Source organism: Galendromus occidentalis, unplaced genomic scaffold (genome assembly GCF_000255335.2).
Source record: "Galendromus occidentalis unplaced genomic scaffold, Mocc_1.1 scf7180000077264, whole genome shotgun sequence".
NCBI lineage: Eukaryota > Metazoa > Arthropoda > Arachnida > Mesostigmata > Phytoseiidae > Galendromus > Galendromus occidentalis.
The window spans coordinates 1-17712 of record NW_003805252.1 but is presented as its reverse complement, the minus strand read 5'-3'; the positions used below and the strand labels follow the sequence as shown (position 1 = coordinate 17712).

General features: G+C 50.5%; 1 protein-coding gene and 1 pseudogene across 1 annotated transcript; one reads left to right on the top strand and one right to left on the bottom strand.

The window, feature by feature from the left end:
* Positions 1 to 9049: 9049 nt before the first annotated feature.
* On the top strand, positions 9050 to 13170 carry LOC114828153 (uncharacterized; annotated as a pseudogene).
* Positions 13171 to 15867: 2697 nt separating this feature from the next.
* On the bottom strand, positions 15868 to 17247 carry LOC100900021 (uncharacterized). The gene has a single exon (XM_003742043.1). It carries the CDS (start codon positions 17245 to 17247, stop codon positions 15868 to 15870), a length of 1380 nt encoding a protein of 459 aa, XP_003742091.1.
* Between the last annotated feature and the right edge of the window lie 465 nt (positions 17248 to 17712).

The window sequence follows — 17712 nt, the reverse complement described above, 5'->3', positions numbered from 1 at the left end:
CGTCAAAGAGTGCTTTCTGATCATCGCAAAGAGTGTGTGTCCGGAATCGTGCGGAAAATTCTCTGAAGCGAAAGACAGAACAAAATCGCGACAAGCTCCACGACCTCATTCTCTCCCTCGAAGCGACCGAAGAGAAAACGCACAGCATGGATGCCCGGCAAAGAGACATCCACGATCAGCTCGAGCTGCTTGACGGGGGCGCACAGGAGGACGCGTCTATCAATATCGCAAGCCATTCTTCTGTTTATCAAAGCTTGCTGACTAACCTTGCGGACAATGTGACTGAGGCGCTACGCGCCAGTCTAGCATACGAAAACGAAATGACCGAATCAGCATCTCGCACCATGGCGTTTGCAAAGACGGAGATTACCGCTATCGAACTCGTGGACACGCGGCTCATTACCACGATGTGTGCGGTAGACATGACCCGCCATCATGCCCAAGACATCATGGGTGATGCCGCAGACGACATCCCCCTCCCCGACGGGACCCGAAGTGGGGTCGTTTCTCCGTGAAGCCACGGAGCTTCACACTTGAGATCTTCGAAGCAGCCGACCATGCCCGTCGGCTACGCACCGATGCATCCCGTCTCGTGAGGCTTGATCAAGCGCTCAACTATTGATATTCATCCGCGCCGTAGACTCGCAAATGGAAATTCACGAGGAATTAGCGGCCCTGTGCCCCATGATGGGGACCACAACCGGTCGCGATATCTGTGAGGAAGTATTCAAGGTGCTGGCCAAGTACGAACTCCCGTTGAACAAGATATCCGGCTGTTGTACTGACGGGGCACCTGCCATGATTGGCCGCCGCAACGGAGCAGTTGTCCTCCTCGAGAAGAAGATGAATGCGAAGTTCTTGAAGTACCATTGTATCGTACATCAGGAAGTTTTTTGCGCGAGCGTCTCCAAGTGCAAGCCAGTTTTGTCGGTGGTCACCGGAACAGTGAATTCGATACGCTCGCGTGCATTGACTCATCGTGCGTTCCGCGCTTTCCTGCAGGATGTTGAGGCTGAGTTCGAAGACGTACTCTACCACGCAGAACTTCGGTGGTTGAGCCGGGGAAGAATGCTCGATCGCTTCTTCACGCTGCGATCCGAGATTCTGAGTTTTGCGCGAGAGAACGGAAGTTTTGCGAATGAGATTGCGAATCCTGAGTTCTGGCAGGACATCGCTTTCCTAACAGACATCATGTCTCACATGAACGAACTCAACCTGAATTTGCAAGGCAAGAACAAGTTTGCATCAGACCTCTACTTCGAAGTGAAATGCTTTGTTGGGAAGCTTAAGTTATTCATGTTCCATCTCACGACGGGGAACCTCGTCCACTTTCCAAGGACAAGCATGGTGCTAACGGACCCCACCGAGATCGAGAACAAATGCGCTCAATTCAATAGAGATCTTGAGGAGCTCCTGGGAGAGTTCAGCAATCGATTTTCGGATTTCTACGATTCAGAAGCTGACTTTCAGCTATTTGCTGATCCTTTCGCGGTCGATGTCACTACAGTACACCCTCTGCTCCAACTTGAGCTAATCCGGCTTCGGAATAGCTCACTGCTGAGAAACAAGCACAGAGAGGGTTCTATCGGCGAGTTCTACAGGTCACTTGAACGTAGCTCTTTTCCCCACATGGTCGATCTTGCTATGAAGCAAATGTCTCTATTCGGGAGTACTTGTATATGTGAGCAGACTTTCAGTCTCATGAACTTGAACAAATCTCGTCTGAGATCGAAACTCTCGGACCCTAATCTGGAAAATGTTCTGCGAGTGGCTACGACTAAATTTGAGCCCGCAATCGATGAACTTGTTAGGAAGATGCAAACTAATAAATCGCACTGAATTCGCATTGCCTCAAGGATGGTTTCCTTCATCGCAGCGGGTAATTCTACGCTAGGAATACCATAGAAACTATATCCTCCGAGAGGGCCGCACTGCGGCCCGTGAGCCGTAGATTGCGGCCTGCGTGCCTCGCGAAGTTGCCCACCCCTGGTCTGAAGGAAGAGAAAGCGAGTGACGCGCGTTTGCATCCTAGATTTTAAAGAGCGTACGGAGCACGAGCTCTCTCATAGACAATTTGAAGAGGAAGCACGATATTACGGAGGACACCCCGGTTCCGAGCACGGAGAAAGAAGCGGCCCACAATTCGACGATCGATGAGGCAGTGGTCATAGATGCCGAAGAGGAGGAGGCCCCGCCGAAAACTCGCGAAACCCCGACGAGAACCCACGGAACTCCTAAAAGGAGTCACGAAACTCCGCGTGCTTCGACGAAAAAAAGGAGGGAGACGCAGGTTCAGCTGGATGCTTTCTTAGTCGGGAGTACACCATCAGGAGCGAGATGCTTAGCTTGCTTTGTGAGTCGAGCTTGAGTTTGAATCAGATAGTTACCTCACCAGCTTTGAGGAGAAGCCTCACTCGCGCTTACCCCTCGGACCCACCCCTGCCGAAGTCGATTTCGACGTTGCGCATAATCCTGTACGAGGAGTCCGATAAAGTCAGCAGTATTTTGAGGAGAACATTGCATCAAATAAGGCACCAAGGTAGAGTTACATCATATAGCAATACGAAGGATTCAGTCTCTGAAGTCGAGTTGATGCGATAAGATATTCATAAAGTTTTCGCTTTTCCTGTTCCAGGATCCGAATTCCCCCTTTCTTTTTATGGAGCAACAGTTCTTGGAACAGGTAGATCCCTGACTGTCAACGTCCATGGTCGGACCCTATTTTCGGAAGGTGGGAAATCGCGCCGCTCAGCCTCATACGAAACCATGAGTCCGCTACTGGCCAATATCTTAGCCAAATAATCAGCGATCGCTTAAGTGTCTTCAATCTTTCGAGAGCGGATCTGCTGGCGGCCGGAACGGATGGTGCAAGCAATGTTCTTCGTGCTGTTGATCTAATTGGACTGAGACGACAGGCATGCTACGCGCATGGCCTCCACCTTGTTGTAAAGAAAGCCATCTACGGAACGCAGGCGATTGCATTTGACGTTTCGATCCTCGACTCCTCCAGTCCGGGAGAAAACGCAGCCGAAGAGGCACACATTAGCGATAACGATTATGACGACGACGGAGACGATCTCGAGGCCATCGAGCACTCATTGTCGGATGAAGATGGAGGAATGCCGATTACAGTATCACTTGGTGACGTACTCCAGCGTCTTCGAAAAGTCATTCGTGACTTTCGTAAAAAGTCATTTTTGATGGACGAGCTTCGGAAGACTAAAGCTAAAGATGAATTCAACGGCGAACCTTTGATTGTGAACATCGACTGCCGAACTCGGTGGACCTCAACTTTGCTCATGATTGAGCGAGCCTTGGAGGTCTTCCCAGCAATTGACTATGTGTTGTCTGGCCACGGAGCCCCATTGAGCCCCACCGACGCTGTCGCTCCGGAGAGGATGAGAAATGTCCTGTCACCTTTCAAAAGAGCAATTCTGTTCCTCTGCAAGGAAGAGACCACGCTGCTCCACGCTGACAAATCATTTGTATTACTGATGAAAGACCTCGAAGCGATGGATACAGAACTGTCAGACATTCTACTGAGGAACCTGAAGCAGCAGATAAGGAAACGGAGGACATGTCTGTCTACCCTCATGGCGATTCTCGGAGACCGTGGCTACGACTTCAATCTCGAATCGGCCGTGGGTCAAGCTCACATCTCCGACGACGAAGCAGTCGATCATATGGTGAATATTCTGGGAGCAAGGACAACAGAGTCACGCACTTCCGGCGCCCATAATCCGAGTTCGGTACGTTTCTCCATCATATTCGCTGGTCTTGTGTAAGGGTGATTCGCTTCCAATATACACTTCCGTGTACACATAAAAATCATTCGCCTGAAGTAGCCTTCCTTGCAAACCCTCACGTGGGACTCAATGTTCTCGGAGAGCTCGGTTTCCGAGAGCGCGAGCACCAGCGAGACTGAGCCGTGGAGCCGGGAAGACGTCGATCGCGAGCTTCGCTTTTTCCGAGGAGGTGGGGCACTCGGCCCACTGCTCCAACGATGCCTGAGAAGCCTGAAGGGAGTCCCCCCGACTTCCGTACAGCCCGAAAGGGACTTTAGCATAGTGGGCCCCATACCGGGAGAAAATCGTGGTAGAATGATGGCAGAGACCCTCCACATCATCTTCATCGTCCGAAAGGCGCTTCGGCTCGGGCTTCTATAACTTGAACTTGTACATAGATTCCACGGGAGCCGGTGTTGAAGTTCTAGTCTGTGGTCGAAGACATGGAGTGTTTGACGGCGTATGTATTGTTGTGAGAGTGGAGTTGTTTGTATATCGGTAATCTCAATTTTCCCGCTATGCATGATGAACGGGAATAAACGCTTCCCGGACGCGATGAATAGCTCCTCCCTGATTCGCTGTTATTAACCGCAGAATAACCGTCACCGCGGTTTTTTTGCTCGCGGTTAACCGTCACCGCGGTTTATTCAAAATGCGGTTCTTCGCAAAACCTGGTGGGTACGCGCTTTCGTACTGTCTCTGGGATAAGAATGACCTCGATTCTTTGGTGGCGTTTTCGCATCGTGTTACTTCTGTACTAGCGGTTGTTTAATTGAGTCAGAACTTTCATCTTCTTGTTGATTTGGAGGAATATCCTTAGTTGTAGGTAGATACGGATCATCTACCATATTGCTATGCACACTCTCATCTCTTGGCCTTGATATTCTTTTTATGCAGTGACATGCTTTTATTGAAGTTCGAGCTCTAGTTCATTCTACTGTAACTGCCCTTCGCTACCCTAATGTTGTAGCTCTAGGTGTGGCCCTTGATAGGTAGCCATGGTACCCATGACGGCCGCAGCATTGCCTCTTTGGACAACTAAGGATAAGCGTTGCAAGAGGTATTCACGGGATCGCCTGCAGCCGGTCGCCTCTTCCATTAGCTGTCCCACCGTCGTGAGCAACGATCTCGTGGCCGGTCCCGGTCCACCCAGCGTCTCGAAGGCCAGGGGCGCGACCAGGTAATTGACGCTTAGCTCACTGTACTTCTGAAGCTTGAGAGTTTCCGCTCTGGCGCCTGCGAAGCCCGACGATATGCTCCCGGCGTCGACATATGAATGGGCTAGAGTGTCGACAACCGTTCCGTCCCACACGAGGGCTTTTCCTCTTCCGAAGGGCACAAGTGTCATGCCATCGGGTCTCTTGCCATCGTTGCGGCTCAGTCCTAGGGGTTCCCTAAGGTTAGGTATCTGAGCAGTGCGAAGAGCCCGACTGAACGTTTCGTTGATTTGGGAGTGGCGAGACCACCTTCCAGCCGCCTTCCGCTCATTCTGCAGGACAGCCCGTGCGTGCCGTTCGCGTCAACAGGATCCCCACACGAGCAGGTGGGGGTGACGATTTTAGCTCCGAGGCGGAGGCCCGCGCAGATTCGCATCGTGCCGTTGTCGAGAAGGGTCCCGAGGCTCGCCGATATGATATATATATTTTTTTCTTTTCATGAGATATTTTATCAAGAAGAACGAAGTTAACGCTAGTGGAGCCGAGGATCGTATGGCGATGATGATTTTCCAATTGTTGCAATTTTTTTTGTTCAGCTCTGGCTTTGGAGGAACGGGCATTGGTCTTTGTTTGAACCACCGCCATAGTTGCCCACCACCTAAAGTGCCCTTATCGTCTGAGATGCACGCAGTCTCATCAACGGCTTCGTTCTCACATTCCTCCGAGTCGATGCAGGTCATGAAGAAAGCATGTCCAATGCCTCTTCTGATTATGCAGGATTGAGACAGCACCTTGCAATCATTGCCACAATCCAAATACGAAAAATATTGTTCAGACGGAACTATTAGTGTTGCCATTAGGACTGTGACTTCCATGTTTAAGATCTCCATGTAGTCATGTTAGACAGATCTCGTTGTCTCAGAAATACCGTCCTGTTGAGGGCCTTGGTTAACCAGTCAGCTCGCTGGTACTCTGATGGCTCGTAGGTGACGCCGATTTCTCCTCGTTCGTAACCATCTCTGATGAAGAAATATTTTAGTTCGATAGGCTTGGTGCGTCGGCAGAAATGGGGATTCTCTTCTTAGCGTCGGAATCAGAGCCTTTGTTCCCAACCAGCGTTCCTTCGACAACTTGCCATGCGAATGGAAACAGCTTCAAGGCTTTCCAGTATAAGTAGTTCGAACCATCTTCATTCAACACGATCGTTGCAGTCTTCCCTCGTACCTATGTCACTCAGGTTGGGCTCATCAGACTCGGATGGTAGGTCAGGTTTGACGTCACCTCCACTCGGAGTGATTCTGCCAGCAGGGGTGTCACCACCTCCAGCAGCAGAACCCCCTCCCGAGTTTTCTCCGCCTGCCATGAGTCCTGCGCCCGTGGTCACGAGGGCCAGAGGTTTTCCTTCGGTGTCGGACATATTTCGGTTCCCAGTTAAGACTGTGCGATAAACTCACGCGGAAGATTTCCGTGGGTTGTTGAGTGAGTCGTGGAGACCTTTTCCTCTTGCGAGTTGTCCTCAGCGTTCTCTGGAGAGCAGAATCCTTCGTGCTGATAACGAATGAAGGAAAATTTCGGTCGCTTTCTCCTGCGATGACGATGAATACTCGAAGAGTTTGATGGGATGAGTAGGCACCTTCCGGGCGGAACACAACAGACCAAAGAGATAATACCGGTATAGGATATCACTCCTCAAGTGAAATCAGTCTTTATTGAAGCTGTTCATATCCATGATAGGCAAGAGTCAGTCCGGTGTTACACATCGGATAACGTGAAAAGCAATTGTAGATATATAGAAAGCGAGTAGAGCGATTTAAACATGCAACGCCACGCGCGAGTCGTTATTTACGATCTTGCTCAACCACTCGATGCTGTGAACCGTGAGATAGCAAAATATGAAATACAGCAGCCGAAACGAGACTCCCTCGAACTTCATCGGGCTGAGTTGGGAGTGCTGTCCCGCTGTGGGTGGGAGATCCCCCGGGAGCGCATTGTTGCGGGAGCCGTGATGGCCGTGATGGTCATTTTATTGACGGTGTGCCCCGGTGGGTTTTCCGTTTTCTTTGCTTCCCTTCTATGCTGTCGCGTTGGAAACAAACTATCTTAGTAATTTCTTGCATGATTTAGTGATCGGACTCCGGCGGACGGTATCGACGCTTGTCGTTGATTTGAGGAAACTGGAACAAGAGAGGGTTGTCGAGGGGCTGCTGTTCCACGGAGCGCCAGTGTGCGTCTTTCTCAAGACCACAGAGCCGCCGGGAAGTATGACCGTGAGAGTCAGGCTGGTTCCTATTGTGTGGGAGCACTCATGGGATCAGCAGCGGGCAGCCGAACTGTGCCCCAACCTGTATGTGTGTGTTCATTCAGAATGACAAACAAAATTTTGATTAAGGATACCAAAAGAAAATTCTCTCTCTATTCCTGGTGGAGTGCTTTTTATTTTCAGAGTTCCTAATCTTCCAGTTCATTAAATGCTCTGTTTCGTAGCTCAATTTCCCGGTATCCCAGGCGTTTCAGTCTCATGGCTAGAAAGTGGATCACTCCGCTCAGCGCAGTGATGATTGAGCATAGGAAGGTGATAGAAATCCACCATTTGAGATTTCTGCCAGAAGGTGCCGTTATCGGCTCCGGTGACCTTGTGGTGGTTGGCCTTTCGGTGCTCGGTGGAATGGTTGGCGTCACCCTTGTCGGCATGGCTGTTGAGGATGTACCAGGTCCTTCGGTATGAAATCGGATTTTTTTGATAAGATCGAAAAACCCTCAAAAAGCAACAACAAGATATATTTTATTCAAAGTATTGCCCCTTTTTGCCACACACCTTGCCCACCTTTCGGGCAGCCCTCGAATTCCTGATCGGTCGAATTCCGGATTTTTCAAGTCAAACCACTCAGCTAGCCAATTTCGGGCTTCTTCTTCAGAAGGGAACTGCTTATTCCTAGAGCGTGTCCGAGGGAGGCGAAGAGATGATAATCGGAGGGTGCTAGATCCGGGGAGTATGCGGAGTGGGGTAGGAACTCCCATCCGACCTCGTTCATGTAGTCCCGAGTCGCTGTTGCCGTGTGAGCTGGAGCGTCGTCATGGAGCGACATCAACTTGTTGTGCCGATCTCGCCACTTCGGTCGTTTATCGTCTAGTGCTTGCTTCAAACGGATAAGTTGTTGCTTGTAGCGCGTCGTACCAACAGTTTCACCTCTTTTCAGCAGCTCAAAGTATACGACGCCCTGTTCGTCCCACCAGACACAGAGCATTATTTTCCCTCCGAACCGATTCGGTCGAACTGTTGACGCTGGTGCTTGGCCGGGCTTCAACCACGACTTTGGACGCCTGGAATTCTCGAAAAGGACCCATTTCTCATCACCAGTCACAATTCGATACAGAAACGATTTCCGTTCGTGCCTGGCGAGCAGCAGATCGCAGGGGGTCCTCCGGCACTCTTGCTGTCTTGATGTCACTTCGTATGGAATCCACTTGGACATCTTCCGGATCAATCCCATCCTCTTCAATCGTTCGGGAACTGTCGACGGAGCGACCTGTAGCTGTATCCCGAGTTGTCCCAGCGTCTGAGTGTCATCATCTTCCAGCAAAGCCTGCAGCTCGCTGTCTTCAAACTTCTGCGGAGGTCTCCCACGGGGTTGATTATCAAACTCGAAATTGCTCGTACGAGTGCCAAACGTGCTGTATGCGTCCCGAATGGCTCCTCGACCTGTCACATCGTGGGGTGAGATACAAGCCATTGTGGGTGGTGCATGAATGACACACGCAGCCAGTGCATCGAAACAAATCCTCCTGTTGTTCGACTCCACAGCTCCGGTGTCTTAGCCGTCCGGCCTTGTCGCAGTCTCGCTCGTACTCGAAGAAAGCGCCCGATTTCCTGATGGTGATGGTGATGATCATCATGAGTACTGCGATTGTAGATTTCATGCTTGCTAATGAGCAGAAATACCACTTAGGCCTCTGAGCTTTTGGAGACTTGCTTTTGTTGGGGCCTTGGTAAAATATCCTAGCTGCAAGCCGAACCAGGGGTTCACGTGGGACATGCGCCTGCGGTTGTGACGGAATGATATAAATCGTTTATTTAATCTTATCCTCTACAGCAATGTTGTCTGAATGATGAGCTTATTCAAGAATCGTGAGTATTGCTCGTTGATGGCTGAGATAGGTGATATTTGTAAGAATTTCTTGGTACTGAATGTGTCTAGTGAGGATGAGATCTATAGTGGATTGACTGTTCGTGGTGAGTTGATCTGATTCCGAAATGAGGTTCTCGAAATGAAATGAGAGATCTCGAGAGAAGGAAAACATTCGACCTATGGCGATTCAACGAGTAAGCAGACGAACCGCTGGAAACGAGTTCTCTTGCTCCCATCTCGACCGGAAGTTGAACAGCATATCCTAGCATTTTGCACAGAAGTTAATTGACGAAGAACAGGAGGCTATTATTATCATTGGAGGCAGCATGTCTAGTACCGAGCACCTCGATGTCGGTCTGGTGCATTTGGATCTGAGCAATGCATCCCGGTCAATGAAGTCGCTTTTTGACGTGAAAACGTCTTCAAATTTGCCTTGGTGACAGACCGAATGAACTTCGTCATTTGACCTCGAGAAGTTGTCCAACTTTGACGGCCTGTTGCCCCAGTCCCTGTGTGTATTGTGCTGCCGGAATCGTATTTTATCATAGCTCAGGAACGGCATTTTTCTCAGCCTCACGTTCATTGGGCTCGCTGTCTTGGAGCGCGCACGCGACCTATTCTGCAGAGCCCTCTGAAATAGCTGGGAATCCGAAAAATAATCGCTTCGACGAGCTCTTACATCATGCGGAATGGAACGAATCCGCGTCATACGGTACACCGAACCGATGCCCACCAGCGGAGAATGTCATTTCCGCGGAAAAGCGTGTCGTTATTACGCATGGGCTGAAAATCATCGCGGATTCGACGGGATGACCTTGAAAGTTTCCGGAACGACGAATTCGATGCCCTGATTGGGCTCTCGTAGGTCGTCCACGAAAACGAAGCTTGTTGCTAGTTTCCCAATCACTGGCGCGGCCGAAACGAGCGAGTTTGAATCGTCGAAAGAGACGGGCGAATGCTTCATCGGGCGCTGCACGTGAACGGCCGAAGACATCACTCGCTCAGCCTGAACGAGCGTTCATTCAGTATACGGGCACCGAGGTGACCGGGGACGGAGTCCCAAAATTCATAACTATTTCGTCAGATTCAAATGCTTCAGATGGGTCGTCGCGTCGTCTCCGGCAGAGCAACGGACTATCGCGGCTTGTCCGGCAAGTATCGATCAAGACGATATCGCAGTTACAAGAGATCCTAAATTCTCTGAACTTTCGCAACGCTCCACAGCCCACAGCACGTTTCAAAAGTACATTCATGGACGATGAGGTCGGTCATGCATGCGACGTATGCGACCGTTTATAAATCGAGCGCAACTTGAAGATGGCATCCCCTCAATAGCGATGTTTTTGAAAGGCATCTTCCCAGACCATGTTAGGGCAGACTTCAGATTGAGCTTCGAATGTTTGAATGTGTGTCGAGCCCCTAAAGTCCCGCGTACAAGAAACCCTGTCAATCGCGAAACCCTTTCCCTCCCGAGCCGCGTATAAGGTGTCACGGATCGGCCTCTTGAGACTACTATTGATGGAGACACTGAAGTTTCGAGTCACAGTCGTCCTTCGGAGAGGGTGTGACACTCCTGATTTTAAGTGAATGAAATCCCTTTTCGAGGTTTCCCGGTCGCCGAAAACGACCGGCCGACTTGCAACTTGCAATCGTTGTCATCTCTCTTTCTCCTCTCCTACACTCTGTTCCGCACAACCCTCTCCGTGGCGCGAATTTATTCTCCATAGGCCGATGCAATAGTGATGGATATATACACATTTTAACTAATTCAATGACCCCTACGCAGCTCGAAAGGGAAAGGGTTTTTTGCAAGTGGCTTCCCAAGAAAATTGGTCCAGTCGGTCATTAAGAGGAAGCCCGACACACTTCTACTCGTGATTGGACAGCTAGCAGAAACTGCAGCGCTGAAATAGCGAAATCCATTGAACTCGGAACTCTTATAGATTATTCCGTGGTTGGCTGTTCCTCGTAGGTGGCGAAGAACTCTCATGCCTTCTGACCATCTCTTCTTCGTCGGGTGTTCTAAGAAGCGCGATAGATAAGCAACCATGAAAGAGATATCTGGTCTGAAGCCTAACTACAGATACATGAGACTTCCAATAAGTTCTCTGTATGGCCCGCTCCCTTTCGTTCGATCCAGGTTGTTTTTGATACATCAGAGCCCGTCCGAGGGCCTCCTTTGGCTAACCTCATAGTTCTGAGCCCGTGGAGGATCTGATTGAACGGGCAAACCTCCACAGAGTTCTATCGACATCGAGCGAGTTTCCGGAGCCCGATCGATACAGAGGCGTCTGTTTTCGACGCAACCACGTTTGTCGATCTCGCGCGTAAGCCCGCTTGATGCTGCGAATTGAACGCTCTGCCCCCGTTGAGATTCGGATAGAGACCGCAACGCGTCCGTCTGCGAGCGGAAGGATTGACCGGGATAAAGGCAATTCTATCTATTCTCGGAGAGTCTCCGCGATATCAATTCGTGTCCGATCGGGAGACTCCGGAGTCCGTCCGGCTCGTGAGAGGTGGAAGTTCAAAAACTCGGATCAGGCTCTACTGGATCATAGGAGCAACGAAATTGTGATCTTCCATCGTGGAACTCGCGCCTCTCATAGCGGATATTGCCAAAGTCGCCGCATCTCTCGAGTCCAAACTAGAATCCTACGTGAGGACTCATGGCAGTGGAGTATTCTCAACTGACGGACAAGTTCTCCTGTGCAAAATATGTCAGAAGGAAGTTCCGGCAAAGTCGAAGTTTCTGGTGGACCAGCATGTGAAGGGTAGCAAACATAAAGCCTTGGAGACAGGGAAGCAATCTACTAATTCACTGAACGTGGTTCAATTGGGACCCTTCATGGAAGCGTTTGGGAAGAAATCTCAGTTCAACGTCGACTTATGCAGCGCCCTCCTGTCTGCCGGGATACCTCTTCGTAAATTAGACTCGACGGAATTCCGGCAATTTCTCGAGAAGTATTGCGTGAAGGTCGGCGCCGTCCCGTGCTCAGCCACCCTGCGATTGAATTATGTCAAGATTATCTACGAGAGAAAAATTGAGTTCATCAGGAATTCTGTGGCCGAGAAAGCTGTATGGATTTCTATTGATGAAACGACCGATGCAACGGGTCGCTTTATCGCACATACAATCGTCGGAACTCTGGATAGCACAGAGAGCAGAACCTTCCTCCTGCATGCGGAAAACCTCGAAAGGACTAACAGCAGAACCATCGCTCGAGTATTTATGAACGCATTGACGACTCTGTGGCCGGGTGGGGTCAAGCATGAGAGGGTCCTGCTGTTTGTCAGCGATGGTGCAGCCTACGTGAAGAAGGCTGTTGTTGCTCTCCAAGTGCTTTTCCCGAAAATGCTGCATGTCACTTGCGCCGCACATGCGCTCCACAGAATCGCGGAAGACATACGCTCCATGTTCCATGAAGTCGACAGACTCATATCGAACGGAAAAAAAGTCTTCCTCAAATCGGCAGCCCGGGTGACCTTGTTTCGCGAAATGTCTCCCAACACACCTCTTCCACCGGCGCCGCGCCGGTTCTAACGAGATGGGGGACTTGGCTTAAGGCCGCTGTGTATTACGCCGATCACCTCGACGCATTCTCCGCGGTCGTGAATGCACTAGATCCAAGAGATGCAGCGAGCATTAGCTCGGCTCAACAGCTCCTGAAGGAGGACGGCATCAAGAGCCAACTCGCGGTGATCAAGGCTCACTTTGGGAGCATACCTGAGGCGATTGAGAAACTGGAGAGGAATGGAGCATCTCTCGTCGATAGCATGGGCGTTTTTGAAGGTCTCATCGCAGAAGTCCAGCGGACGCCTGGCGCATTCGGGGAACGAGTTCGACAGAAATGCGAGTGGATCCTCTCAAGGAATCACGGCTACGGAAAACTAAAGGGCATCGCAGATGTACTCCTCGGCCTCTCAACAGACTGTCCCGAAGGCATTGAGCCCTCCGAAATCGCTTTGTACAAGTATGCTCCCTTAACCTCGGTCGACGTCGAGAGGACTTTCTCGGCGCTCAAATACATACTTAGTGATCGGCGCCAGAGCTTTAAATTCGAAAATTTAAAAATGGTTGTAGTAGCTTATTGTAACCGATGACTCCCCTGATACCTCATAGTCGTGTATCAGATGGAGATCGGACGAAGGGACTCCAAAAGAACGTAAATCAGTGTCTATTCTACAATAAATCATGCGCACATATATCCTGTTCGTAAGGGCTTATTTCGGCAGTTCTATGAGCATAAACGCATGCATATTTCGCTTTTTTTTAGCGCATGAAGATTCGCGCTCTACTTATAATCGATGCCAGCTTCTTCAGCGTACCCTTATGAAACGATTCTCGATCTGCATCTTTCGATCTTTCCGTCAGCATTTCGTTTTACGTTTAAAACCCACCGACAGCCTAAACTCCTGCGTCCAGGTCGTAGCGTGGTCAGAGTCCACACGTTCAATGCCGTCATGCTGTTCATTTCGGCTTCCATGGCTTCTAGCCATTCCTGACGTTGTTCAGAATTTATAGCTTGTTCATATGAGTTTGATTCGTTCATCTGGTTTGAATCGCTGATATTCGCTATGGAAATATCAGCTGGAAGCCTCACTTCATATCTATTGTTTCTTTTTGCTCGAGGTCTGAATGAAGCTAGACGTTCAGGATTGAGTTCGGACTGTCTCCTATATCTTCTCCTCGTACTAACTTGACCATCTTCAGTCGGGAGCGTAGGTTGCTCTCGTTTCCTCGTGAATCACTCGCCTGCGGTGATTCGGTCGGTGTTTCATGATTCTGCTTGATATCACCTGGTAGGTCACTCTGCTCCTGCTGGTTGCTCGGTCCAGGCTGCTCCACTGATTGTTCACTAGTGTAACCGGCTGGAACACTTTCTGGATTTTCTGGAGACGTTGGATGGGTTCCGCCATTTTCTTCATTACGCGCACTGCCACTGCTCAGTGGACTTTCCTTTGGGAATACGACATCCTTCGTCGTTACTGCTACTTTTCTGCCAGTTTCTCAGTGGCTTAGTGGCAGGTTCTTAAGTTTCTTTCTATTCACTTTTCGGGTACACAAAAGATAGTAACGACAGCTCCAGAGCATCAGACTATGCCCAGTAAACTTTATCGAAGCGGAACGCGTAATGTGGCGAACGATCACCCGATCGCGGTTCTGAGCCGCAGGAAATGAAAACACAGGGATTGAACTTGAAGAATTCACGTGGAGTGCGCTGCGCGAAACAATCTTTTCTCTTGGAGAGATCCGTAGTGACGGGAATCTCCTGGAGATGGTGGGATGTCAACGATGGAGGGATTGAAACCTCCGATCGAGATCTGATCACTTGAGAAAAACACTCGGGATTTGAACCCGTACTGAGATTCCGAGGAGCGCTGAGGCTGCCTCGTTATCGTGATGAATTGTGTTGTTTTTTTTTGCGCCTGGCGCCGCTATCGCTTCTGGAGCCGCCGCTGCGCGCTCGACATCTCACTGCTGTCGACCAGCTGATGGAGAGCCAGCTGACGCGAGAGCGGCTGACGTTCAGCTCTGGAGAAGCCAGTGCTGCACTGATGACGTACCTATGCGCGTCCACACCCCAGTGCTTATATATTGAAGTTCAAGTTCATAAATATAATACAGATAGGACTGCTTGTCCTGGACAATGGATGGACGGATTTAACCGACTGAATTAGAATATTTATAAATGAATGACAGTTACTCGTTCCCGACTCGATCTCTCTGTGTGTTATGTGCTGATTGTATGGTGTACTGATTGGGCGAGGTGTGTGTTTCTGCAAGCTGTGACGCGACGGCTACCTCCGTCCGTGACAGTCCCCCCGAATTCCGGAAGACTCCACGAGGAGCCGCGGAATTCTGTTGACCAGCAAGTTGCGACTTAGAGGGACCACTGCTCCCCGCTTCGAAAACTCGCGCCAATGTAGATCGCGCCGCCTGACGGCAAGTTCTGCTCTCTGGTGCGCTGATCCGATTATTCCTTTCCATGCGCGGTCTCGTCGGAAAAGGATCTGTGATCGAGTGTGTTCCTCATCTTTGAAGAATGGCTGAAGAAGCTCCAGGAGCCCGCAGATCTGGACATCCTTACTTTCTCACCCCTCTTGGCTTGGTCTACAAGCTGTTGTTGGAGAATGATCTGAAGAATACACATCTTCGCGTTCGCGATTGTCAGTACATTGCAAGGCATTTCTGGTTTGACCTTACTGACGAAGAACGGCAGCCGTTCAGGGATTCCTCCCGTTTTCTCTTAAGGAGAACGACCACTCGGCCGCCGGAGCCCCTGTTGAGCCGACAGTTCCGCTATCGTCCACCACTCTTTGCGGCCCATGCCGGTGCCTACCTTCGGCTTCTGGATAATATGCAGACTGGCGAATCCCATCAACTCACGGTGCCTCTCGATCGTGAGCCGATTAACATCTCCTGGCCGGATATCCATGGTTCTGACGAGATAGCCGAGGGAAACGAAAGGCGGCGAGCCTATCTACAGCAGTTGATCCAGGATCCTCGCATCGCGCCGCAACATGAGCGGCCGCCAAGGCCGGTCGACCCCCGGACCGGGCAATATGTGTTGCCGCCTACCCCACCGGCTCCTGTCCAGCGTGTTCGACGCCGTCCGCCGGCCCAGCTTTCTCCGGGCCTGGCCGATGTTCTGGTCAGCTTGCGGAACGCCAGGCGTTCCGGCAGGAGTTAAATCTTCCTCCAATGTGTTCCAAATTATTTCTTCGACAAAATAAATGTCTGTGTGATTAAGACTCAGTTTTACTTTTTGGGAGATCGGGTCGGTTCTCAAGAAATGCCTAGTTCGGCTGGGAATGCTCTATCGGGAAGAGTTTCGTGATGGGACGGTTGAAGATTTGGCCCGTGGCCGTCTTGATTGTGCATGATTTCGATTTTTCAGGTGCGGACTCGTTCTTGAGTGCTATGACCTTACAGAGGGGCCAATACGCCCGGTTGGCGTTCGAATCTTCCAGCAGACAAATGTCGCCGATTTTCAGCGGCCTGGCCGGAATGGGGAGTCTGTTATGAGCAGATCTTAGGTAGCTCAGGTATTCGCGGTGGAATCTTTTCCAGAATGAGTTTAGGATCCTCTGTTGGTAGGTCCATCTCCTGGAGAAAATTATCTTGTCCGAATCCTTGGTTCTCATCGGGTTGGCCGCATGCTGCGGAAAGAATGTATCTCCTCGATAACCGTGCAAAAGGTCCATCGGGCTGAGGGCTTCTGTGGAGTCGAGACCTGATGCTACCGCCGTGATCGGGCGTTTATTTATCATCAGCTCGATGTTGCTCAGAATCACCTCCAGGTCCCGGAAGTGGGGAACTGATGTTCCGAGAACTTTCCTCAGCGGTCGCTTGACCGATTGCACGAGGCGCTCGTAGAAGCCGCCATGCGAAGGGGAGTTCGGAGTTATGAAGTTCCATCTGATGAATTTGTCTGCGAGCCATTTCTTTATTTCTCCGTTGATGATGTGATCGTACAGGAGTTTGAGTTCCTTTGCTGTCCTCTGGAACGATAAGCCATTGTCTGAAGTGATCGTGGTCACCGACGGGTATCGGTTCACGAATTTTTGTAGAGCACCGAGGACCTCTGAGGTCGACATGTCGGTTGTTAGCTCGAGATGGACCGCTCGGGTGACCGCGCATACGAAAAGGAGAATGTAGCTTTTCGCTTTTTCGCCTGAATCGTTCTTGTATTTTATGGGGCCGGCGAAGTCACAACCTGTGTGGTAGAATGGTGGGGCCGTTTCCAGCCTGAACGCTGGCAACGGAGCCATTGGGAGGCTTGCGGCCTGGCCGTGAAAGATTTTGCATGTAGCGCAAGAGGAGATGACCTGTCTCGCTAGTTTCCTTGCGTGAATAATGAGAAATTCTTCTCTGAGAATATGTAGAAGGCCGGAAACGCCTCCGGAGTGTAGGCATTTCTTCTCGTGGATGTATCTGACGATAAGTCTGGAGAGATTACAGTCCGCTGGGAGGATGATCGGAAATTTCTGTTCCTGTGACAACTCCGGAGCGAATTCTAGCCGAGTCCTGCAGCGGAGCAGGCCGTCATCGCCCTTGAACGGGTTGAATTGGTAGAGAATGCTCTTGGGTCTGACCCTGATGTTGTCTGAATTGATTTCTTCGGGAAAATATTCCTGTTGAATAAGTTTGATGAGGCTCAGCCTGGCTGTCGACATTTCTGTTGCGTCGATTGTGTTCAGCTTGCTCTGAGCTCTCGGTGTACATCTATCGTTGCGTCTGAGTTCTTAGCCGAGCCGCGAGAGCCTTTTCTCTTAGGCGAAGCATGAACGTCCCAAAAGCGAATCGCTTTCAACCAACAGGAGAAGTTGTTCTCGAAGAAAATTCGTTCTCTTGGCTCTGCTTTGGATGCGTTTAGCAGTGAAACGATGCTGCTCTTCATCTCGTGTCGAATTTCGTCTCGATTCTCGTCGTTCCTCTGCGGCCTGGCCGCTCGATCGAATTCCATTTTTCTTTCCAGCTCTGAGCTGGTGAGGTGTAGCCACTGTGGCCCGTGGAACCATAAGTCGGCGGTTGCTCTCTCCGAAATGTCCGCTCCTCGCGAGAGAATATCAGCAGGATTGTCGCTTGAGCGCACGTAGCGCCATCTAGCGTCGCCCACGAGAAGTCCGGATCTTCCGTAT

What these genes read in the sequence shown, in the direction of transcription:
- LOC100900021 (XM_003742043.1), bottom strand. Translation starts at nt 17,247, where the DNA reads ATGTCGACAGCCAGGCTGAGCCTCATCAAACTTATTCAACAGGAATAT.